This window comes from Brienomyrus brachyistius, chromosome 7 (genome assembly GCF_023856365.1).
Source record: "Brienomyrus brachyistius isolate T26 chromosome 7, BBRACH_0.4, whole genome shotgun sequence".
NCBI classification, from domain to species: Eukaryota; Metazoa; Chordata; class Actinopteri; order Osteoglossiformes; family Mormyridae; genus Brienomyrus; species Brienomyrus brachyistius.
In genome coordinates this window covers 9,289,469-9,300,177 of record NC_064539.1, presented here as the reverse complement: position 1 = coordinate 9,300,177, position 10,709 = coordinate 9,289,469, and the positions used below count along the sequence as shown (strand labels likewise).

At 42.3% G+C, this 10,709-nt stretch overlaps 1 protein-coding gene across 1 annotated transcript; it reads right to left on the bottom strand.

The window, feature by feature from the left end:
- Positions 1 to 330: 330 nt before the first annotated feature.
- On the bottom strand, positions 331 to 2,007 carry LOC125746501 (transcriptional and immune response regulator-like). Its single transcript, XM_049020535.1, has one exon. It carries the CDS (start codon positions 1,845 to 1,847, stop codon positions 1,545 to 1,547), a length of 303 nt encoding a protein of 100 aa, XP_048876492.1. The 5' UTR covers positions 1,848 to 2,007; the 3' UTR covers positions 331 to 1,544.
- Between the last annotated feature and the right edge of the window lie 8,702 nt (positions 2,008 to 10,709).

Here is a 10,709-nt window from a genome sequence, read left to right as displayed (position 1 = left end):
AGGTTGAGCCGTACCTTGTGTTCCCTGGGATGGGCTTACCGTGAACCTGCACTGGGTAAACTGTTACGCAGTGCTCACAGACGTATGTCCATCACTGCCAGTGCTTTGTTTAATGTCATGTTAATAAATGCCACTAGCAAGAAGTCTTGCATATACAAAGCCAGTTTATTACAGCCTGTGTTTGTGCAGGTTTTTTAGAAACTGGTGCACTTTGCTGGAATTATCTTTACTGAATTAGCTAAATGTGTAGAATCATCAATTGATTGTTGAGTTCCGAAGCAGATGCTTATACCCAAGACAATTTAACAATTAAAATCACACTGCTATGTGTTTTGGAATAATGATAGTTTATTGATCCCAGTGGGGAAATTGTCCTTTCGTCAATCCCATCATGATGCCCAAGAGACACACATATACTGTACAGATGTACCCCTGTATTCCCAGTACCTGGAGCTGGGAATTAGGGCCTTTGCTCAGGGGCCCAATGGCAGCATCAGTCTGCCATTCCCAGCATTTGAACCAGTAACCTTTTGATTACAAGGCCTAACCCACTAAGCCAGCCAGCATCCCCCAGTTTCAGCTAAGTAGCCTATGTTTTCTATGAAGCAGGACAGCAAGTCCTTTAATTAAATGTTGTATCACCCTTTTTTATCAGCACTTTTCATCACCTTTATATACCATCATCTTTTTATACTCTTCACTACAAATATGTGGTTGTGACTGAGCTTTAATAGAAAGTGACAGATTTTCCTACAGTCATTAAAGAACATCATATTAGTTATTTAATTAATTATATCGGTGTCTGATGCTACTTTGTTCAGCACTAATTTGATTTTTTAAATTGTATTTAAATACTCAAATCCGCACTATAATCACCCTTAACAAATATAACTTCTGGAACGCAGAATGAGTGAAATCGGAAGTCCAAAAATTACATTTTAATAAAATGAGATTTATGAACTGCACAACTTACGACAGTATATTGTCATGCAATTTTCCGACACACAAAATGCTAGCATAAATGAGTGTTAGGCTAAAATTCTGCTCGCGTATTATTCGAGTAGACTAGTGAAGATGGAAGACTGTACATGTTAAAAAAATGCAGAATTCGTGTTTTTATTTATGTAACAGCAAAGAATTTATTACACCTGTAAGGTGCAGGTTTAGCCTCCACATTTAAACAAATGTATAGCGGCTTAGGAAATTCATTTTAAGTTCCCCAGTTCGAGTCCGTCCCGCCTGAAGCGGCCACAAAAAAACACCTGTATTAAAGTCCGTCCTAACATAATCGATTGGGGCTTTAGCCCCGATGATTGCTCTCCAGTGCAAGGTTAAAAAGTCTTTCGCTGCTTTGCAGCAGCAGAAGTAGTCCGCTGTTTCGTAAAATAACAATAACTTCATCACGACTTGTGCAACGCCGTGTTCCTTTTTCCGCCCCTTGCGGGGATTTCTCTGTCTACTTGGGAGCCGCACCTCCGCGCCGGGTCTGCGCACATTCACGAAGGCAAAATGAAGCGAAAAGCTCCACCGGAGCTTATGATGAGTCAGCGAAGTTTCAGGCTTTGCCTAGACAAGCCGGCAATCTGGAGGAGCTTGTCCTTCTTCCTCTGCTTGAGACCCATTAAGGCTTTGGATATCTCCTCGGGATCTTGCCCGTAAGAGAAGATGCTCCTGACGCGCTCCTCAGCTTTCATGTCCCCCGTTTTTTGGAAGAGCTTCATCAGGACGTCCTGGTTGACGTTTTCAAAGATGTTGGCGGCGGCTTTCTTGCGGCGGGTCGTGTCGAACCAGTTTCCGTGGACCGAGGGGCATACCCGACGGTGGTCTGCTGACGCGCAGGCAGACATGGTCCCTTATGAGTGCACTTGTGACTTTCAGGCTCCAGCTTAATCTGAGACTAAGCAGTTGCTGGCGTCCACCTGTGACTGTCCCTGCTCTGGTGTGCCTCTCTTATATAGTTGTTACCAGCAACATCGGAGTCTCGGAAGACCTCCCCAGGGACGCCCCTCTCCGCTAATCCCTACCCCGGGCTCCCCGGTGAGGCGGCTGAGGTCACTCCAGTGACGCTCCAGTGGGCGGATCATTGCGCACCAAAGAGCCGCTTGCAGTCAAATCTGGGCGGTTGATGCAATAACTGACTAATGTTTTTTTTCTTACATTTCTTTCGACGAAACCACGCTTCTTTTATCAACTCAGTTTAATTCATTACAGGAATTTGGGAAAATCCACAAAAAAACAACTTTTATTTTTAAGTTTAATTCATTAGAAGAATGTGGGAACATCCGACGGAACATGTCTGTTTCATTATTATTTGGTCGAAGACAACTTGTTTAATCGACTTTTTAACTTATATTTGTTTTTTAAATTATTGTAATCGATGTGTATATAATGTGTATATACTTAACTTTCTCGTCTAAGTGATTGTTTTTCTATAGAATATTAACAGTTACACAAGGACCTGCCAGAAAATGTCGCATGAGTGTTATGAACTACTTTGATGGAAGTTGCTGCTCTCTAATAGCACAGTTCGATTTAATAACCACAATCCCTGTCTGGGCCTTCTTGATTCAGAGCTTGTCCCAGAATATGCAGGGTATACCATGGAGATTCAGATTCATAACCCTGGAAGCCACCATCGTACGTTTTTAAATGAAACGCAAGGTCCTGATTTTGCATTTTATACATGATATGCTCGCATGTACTCAGGAATCTACAGCTGCTGTCGCTTGTTTCCTAATATATCGATGCATGTCGTTTGATGGCCCCTGGATATAAATGTTTGGGTGAATTTCGGGAATTGAGCTTTGGTTGGTAATTAGGCGAGCAATAATTGGCACTGGGCATTATTCAGGAATAAACACACCCCATGTTCATGTATGGTCGTGCAGCTGCGCGTCTCTTCGACCCAGAATGCATTCCTGTAAATGCAAATGAATCCCTGAACAGTCTCCCTGCTTAGTGACCACACTGATATGATCTAGTTTTTACAGCTCTGTTGGTTGCAGCTGTCACCTACCAGGACAGCCCAAGGAGCCGTACTGCGGTATTGGGGTTAAATCTATTTCACTCGGAATGCAGCTAGACCAACAGTACTGTGCAAAGTATTAGGCACTCAAAGAAAATGTATAAAGGCATTTTTTTTCTGGGTAGTAAGCGTATGTTTGCTTTAGAAAAAAAATAACACAATTTAACATTAGAACATACGTAAATTGACAGTAATAAAAAATTAAGAAAAATAAGTAAGGATTTATTCTGCAAAAAGTTACTAGTATCTATTTGGATGGCTAGACGAACATCGCTCCAGTTCCCAAACCTCTCCTCAGGGGCGCCCCAGCCATTCTATGAGCTTGTTAAATTTCACAACCACCTCACTTTAAGTAATTAATCTAATTTGTTAAGTAATTCAGTGAGGTGTTAATTATCCAAAAATTGTATGCAAGTGGTCGATTGAAATACATGAGTATATTGGATGGCTGCTGCTAATACTGGGTGATGTTAGGGAGGTTCTGAAATGGCTGAACCTTGACACTTTGACAGACATCATAGTTTTACACCAACATGAAGATTATTTAAACATAAGTTTTCTTAAGCTCGCCTAGGACTTTTGCACAGCACTGTACCTCTGAACTTAATCTTTTTTTTTTGATTGGAAAAAGGCAGTGGTACAGTACTTCATTCTACTGTAGTACTGTATAAGCCAACAGCACTGTATAAATCGCTGCAATTTCAAAAATCATGTGATTATATTTAGTATGACTATATAATACCAGAGGAAAATTCCAAGTATGATCAAATTTGCACTATATGGTGGAAAGCATGTGGGCACCAGCTTCTCCCGCAACAATATCATTCCAAAACTGTAGGTATTATTATGAAGCTGGTTGCTGTAATAGCCTATTTTCATCAAGAGCTTACATTATTGGGCGACTGCTTGTTTCACTGGAAAACAACATAGCAAAAACACATGGGCATGATCTACATGAAGCAACACCCCACATGAGCTGGCCAGTGAGAAATCCACCTTGCCCGTCTCTTATACAATATATGCTCATGCACACTCTTGATTAACGGAAGTCTATGGCGATGTTAAACGCACAGACGTCACGCGATGACAAGTCAGTAAATGTTGTGTGACCGCGACGGAAAGCAAACGTCACACAGGCCTCCCAGGCGTTTCACTTGTGTTTGACCAGAGCTGCTCAAACAGGGCAGACATGTGGCAAATGTGTGTGTTGTAAAGGCGGCATCCTGTGATGGTGCCAAGTTGGAAGTAACTAACCTTTTTTATATGATCACCAATTCTGTTGCTAATAATTGTTGCTATAGATTGTATGGCTGTGTGCTTAATTTTACACCAGCTTCAATGTCAGACACATCTTAATTAACCAATTTGTCTAATTAATAGGGGTGGCCACATACATTTGGCCATATAGTGTATTTTATTATTAGCCTATATAATAACTCACAGAGATTTTACTGTGGTTCCTGGCATGGAGTTTGTGTTTTGACTTTGCTGTGCAGCACACAGGTATTTTCCATCAATCTGTCTCCCAACCATCTGCTCTGGTCAGGCTGACTAATTATACTATCTGCATGTCTTTAGATGGAACCCACCAAATATAGACTTAACATGAAAATTTCACACAAACTTGACCCCCTGACCGCGGAGGTGTGCGGCAGCAGTGTTGCCCAACGAGCCGGCATAGAATGGCAGCTTTCCTGGGGTGTGACTGAGGCAGCACTCAGACACCGGCTTCCTCGGATGGGTGTCACTGAAGCTTCAGTGAGTCCGTTAGCATTCAGTTCACATCACAATCACTTGCAAGGAGGCAGCACACTGGTGTGAGATGCCGGTTTCAAAACAATGTTTACCTCTTTCACGTATCCTTGCCATAGAACTCCCGCCCACACTAGAAATCCCCGCTTTTTGTACATGACAGAGCCCCATATGATGTCTCCTTTACCTTGTTGTTTGACAGCGCTCATTAACTGAGAAGGCAGTGACGTTACTGCGACTGCTGCCTCCCAGTCCACATTTCACTTACTTCATTTGCAGCTCTTTGTGTTTGCAGTGACAGGCATCACACAGTTTCATTCTCACTAGCCTTTCCGTTTCTTCTCCTGGCCGTGCTTTCCAGACACATGAAATTCCCTGCTGCCGGGTGCATTTTCTAACGTCAGTACGACCTTTTCTGTTTTCCTAGCAGCCGATAACTTAGGGGAAACTGAAAAAAATGAAAACTGCAGCAGTGACACTATTTCAACATCAGTGTCACAACGCAGGAATGGTGATCTGAACATATCAGCTGACATCAGGAAAGCGGAAATTCATCTAAATTTACTTTATTTTAGACTGCATAAACATTGCTCTCGATATGCTTTTGATATGGAGATTTTTGTGGGAAAATCCAGAAGCATCAATTCCTTGCGAAGCATCAGTTCCTTTCAAAAACACATCTCATGGAGAATGAAACTAGTTAAATATGATTTTTATGTGGAATACTGCATGGACACAAACAAGTCAGCTTGCGTGACACTTCCTTTGGTTATGTGTCAAATCTATGCAAATGCGGGAGTTTTTGCTACGCTTTGCTAGATCCTAGCAAATTTCCCATCACCAATGTAGGTAACCCATGTCAATAGCTGAAAGAACACACACAGCCATCATGTGTAAGACACAGGAAAACATCCAGCATTTTATTATGTACCAAGGCAGTACTTAAGCTGAGCTGTTGGTCATGTGCACGGCATGAATGAAAATGCTAAAAGACACCACTTGCAAGAAAGTGTTCTGTTGTTTTAGCGTTCTGAATTTGGTGTGTTACAGTTATAAATCATGAACAACAGTTATAAAAGAGTAAAAGGTAATTGCCCTCAAAGTTATGCATAAGGTGTGTGACCTGTTTGTGTGCCACGGTCGCATGTGATTTACGAATTCTCCATCATCTGGAACCTGTTTTTAACCAGAGCATGTGTGCCCATTTATTCTCACTGGGCAGAGAGGTGATGTAGGCAGAGATTGTGGGTGTGGTTTTATGTACGTCACACTCATGGGTGTAGGTCTGTTATATTCCTTGTAAACACGCAGTCACCTGCTAATATCAGCTCTAAAAATAACTGTGCAAGATGATCATTAGGAACGTAGCCACAGACAGTAAACGTCCAAACAGGATCTTTAATAGGATAACATAGCATTTAGCATGATCCTACTACAATCCCACTATAATTCACCAAGGATGTGGAGCCCAAAGGCTAAATGGGGTGCTTACACAGGTGGGCAAAATGTCCTGCATGGCAACGGGCAAGGAATGTTTTGGTTAACATGGTTGCAGCCATGCCTAGCACGCTGTCGTCAGCCATATTGGTGCAGGGAGTTACCGGGCAACAGAGTGACAGCGTTGAGTGAGGGACAGTGTAAAGGTTTGTTTGGAGCTCTGCTGTTCTTGTTTATTATTCTGTGGGGGCCTGCAGTCAAACACACACACACTCACACTCACACACACGTTTCCATTCATCTCTTTGGGCATAACCCTAATCCTATGATAACCTTAACCTAAACCCAGCCCCAACCTTAGGCATACGAAATACAAGACATTTTTAGTTTTTGGTTTGCAGTCACAGATTTTTTTGATTCAGTTTTGTCAGAAAAACATCCTCACAAGGTCAGAATAATAGATTTTCATCACATTGCAGTGGCATTTAGCCATCATGATGTAATATATGCATGACCCAAGCACAGGCCAAGCTTAGCGTCAGATGAATTACCTAGTCTGAACTGCAGGTGGTATGACTTTTACATCACACATCGTGTCAGAATGAACAAGGTGATTCTGTCACTGAGTGATGCAACAAAGAGACGTCTAACCAACTGTCTCCCCCAGTCCGCCCCCACGCTGCTTTTCAGCTCGGCCAGTGGTTTCCACACATGGTGTGTCTGAAAACAGCCAGGGTCAGAGTCCTGAGCACATTAAACACCATTTAACATGTCTGTATTTTAATAAAAAATATGGAATTGTGTTAATCAGCTGGGCTGGCCAAACAGCCAGGCAGCCTCCACACACACACTCGTGGTTAGTGAGGAGCATTGCGGAGAAGCCCTAGAGTGTTTCTATGATTCATGTTGAATTGAGGCTTGGCACCGGCGGCATGGGGAGGAGAAGCAGCCGTCAGTGACTCTGCTAAGGAGGCACGTCAGACAGGAAGTGACTCTGCTAAGGAGGCATGTCAAACAGGAAGTGACCTGTAACAGGGGAATAAAGGACTAAAAACACAATGGGGGAATGAGTAGCTAACAGTTTGAAAGCATGTAAGGAAACTCATCCCCAGAGCTCAGCCTGGACCCACTTACTGCCAGCTCATTAGCAGGAAGGTGGTCATTCTTTGGGCTTGGCAGGGGTCTGTGCACCCACAGTCCATTTAGATGGGGGGGGGGGGGTGTTGAACAGAGTCGAGAACCTTTCACTGATATCCTTAGAGTCAGTGAAGTTCAGCCAGTTTGTTTTTCCCTGCTGCCTTCTGGTCAGGATGTGGGCACTTTGTTTCCATTTCATTCCATGTGATGTGATATGTGATGTACTTCAGTTATTTGAACAGTTTCTTGCCTGCTTATTTCATATTGCTGGATAATATGTTCAGTGCTTTGGCCTGAGTATCCTGGGGAAATAGCTGGGGTCCAGAGGTCCCCTACCCACATAACTTGGCAGGTCTGATCGGCTCATGTCCCGGCTGGACACTGGGTCACCTCAGGCTGGCATGTGGGCTGAGACCGGTTCCAAAATTCTCTTTAATCTTTAGTAAGACTCAGTAAACCACATCCAGGTACACCAGGAACTGACTATCAACACTTTACGGCATGGCTTTTGCTGTGTGTCTGTTGCCACTGTCGTTGTCACAGTGTTTAATGATACTGTGAAGCTGTGATGGATCAGTGTGGTCTGTGACACTCCATCATACTGTGCGCAGTGTGCAGTTTTGCTGACACAGTCCCTACTGTGTCCTTGGATACTGTCTGTCACAGTCACATTGACATGCACCACGGAGTGTTAGAAGGTCAGTTGCTGGAAGAGCTTACCTCACTGCCACACATTTCCCCAGGAGTTGGAGTTCTGTCACGCAATTAGCAAAATCTCCAGGCTTCTGCCTGTGTGAACCTAGCACCATCTGCTGGTCGGAATGCAGTAACACGTTATTTGTCACCCGGGGTCAAAAACACAAAAATACAAACAATCAGATATTTAAAAGGAGCCGTCCAACAGCAAAAAGGTACTACTGCAATATATTTGAACACAACTGAGCTAATTTAGCTTTTGACGTACCAAGGATTCTCAGCTGCTTCTGCAATTATGTTTTTAAATAACTGAGTTTCTTCAGTGAAATGATCAATGGTCTTAGATCAAGACATTTTAAAAGAAGTCTTTCCATGACCCATTTCAAGTGACGCAGTGGGGAGTCTTTATTTAACACTGATAGCAGTGCGACATCAGATTAGTCAGTGGCACAATGCACACACCCAATTTAGGGCGCTAGTTTTCCTGTTTCCAGGGCAAATACACCAAAACAAGATATGTTGTCATGGGAACTATAGTATGATGGTTTGCCACATGCCTTCTCTGTGCTAAGACGAGACATATTGGTGTGTCGTTTCCTGGAGTACGGACCGCAAGCTGTGATCAGAAGTTACATATAATTTGCAATGAATGCTCTGCCATTATGTGATCACTGTGTATCTGGTCAGAGAAGAGGACATGAAGGTTCCCCCTATGCGCATTTAATAAGAACAGGAACAGAACTGTTTCCTGGTGACATTAATGGCCGGAATTATTTGGGGGGGGAAAAAATAATGACAGGTTTTGGCCCAGTTATGTGGATTCCTGTGGACTTTACATATCGGGGCGGTTTGTAGCAGTGAGAACATGGGAAATAAATGGTCAGTGACTGATCACTGGGGAGGGAAATGTGGCCTTAAAAAGAAGCTTGGGGAGCCACCATGATGAAGACACCTCCCCCCCCCACCCCCAACTAGGCAAATCTGCTAATGACTTGGACTCTATCATCCCTAGAGAGCAACTGCTGTTATTTATTTTATATACGTATTTGCAAAAGCTCCCCAACTAAACAGCATAATAAATGACCAAACCTGAAACAACTTCTATGTTTGTGTATCTAAACTACAAAAATCACGAGTTATGTCGAGGTATGTAAATATGATGTTTTGATAAAAAAAAAGTACAAAAATATCAAAATAAAAACATTTTAAAATGTTATACTTGAAAAGGTATCTAACAAAATAAAGGTAAAAGTAGGGTCCTGTAGACTGTGGACCTGTGTGAGACTTCCTAACATACGGTCAGTGTATGTGAAAATCCACAGCAGACAGGCAGCTTGTGTGGGGCTCGAGATGCAGGCATGGACGTTTGTCAGTCACTGTAATGGTGATTATTAGGATGCGGCCCTGAGGTTCGCGTGGAAGCTTGTCGGTCACCGTAATGGTGATTATTATTCAAGATCTTAAATGTCACCTACTGTAGGAACTGTGGCTTGTGAAGGCGATGGAAAACAGCGGAATGTGACAGCAAAGTGAAGTATTTCTGATCTCGACTTCTCATTAGCCAGAAATCTTCTGTTAATGTCTTGAACAGCAGACCTTATCACAAGTTTGGACATTTCACTGCTCATTTATTAGAAGCAGACGAACTGACAGAGAAACACTGACAAATAAACCTACATAAAAAATGGCACACTTGGCAGGAAGTACGGAATATTATTCAGCACTATACTGTATAACGTAGAATATAAGTATTATGATATTATTAAAAAGTATGCCAAATATCCATGATGTAATCATTACCATTATAATGTAATCAACACAATGTAATCAACTGAGTATGTATTTACACCCTGTATTAGCCTAAGAGTTTTTGTTAGCAACTTTATGTTAGTCTTGAATCTATGAATATCCACTTTTATTAGTGTTAGACTTTATCACTATGTTAAACGACAAATATATTATCAACCCTCTAGTTAGTCAATGTGCAACAGGCTGAAGCTGCCAAGGTTTACTACCGAAGGAAGGGATTTGCCTGAGTTCACCAGAAGTTCACAGCTTTTTTATAAAAACAAGTGGAGATGGTCGCGCCACCATTATGTTCGGCCGAGGGATCAAACAGTAAAACAAATGATGGACAAACTTATCAGCAAGAGTTGTGGATTAAGGGAAAAAGCAATGATTGAAAATGGTTGAAAGAATGATGATGCTCAAGTGACGAGATATTGTTGAATGATAAGAACTTGTATAAAAATTGGTGTAAAACAGTCCTGGACACACTCCTGCAGGGTGTCCAGCCTTGGTTGTAACCTCACTGTCGCAGTAAAGACTGAATCTGGATCTACACAAGCGACTTCTGACTGGCGGGGAAGGAAAAACCACAAGAGAAGTTGGCGTGACAGAAATGTAAATCAGATTATCGGAGGATCCTGCACTAATGAGCAAACATGAAAACACAGATAAGCGATTCAGTTACGTACTTCTAAAAGGTGTGAAATACTCATAAGATACTGTTCCTGGTAATTTGGGAATGTCTCCCACACCTTTTAAAAATCCATTTATTGCTAATTGTCTGTTGCTATTCTGCCAGCTCCTCCTGGTAAGGGTCTAGAAACAAACCTATTTTGGAGGATGAATTTTTAAAGGGGTCACAGGACAGAAAGAG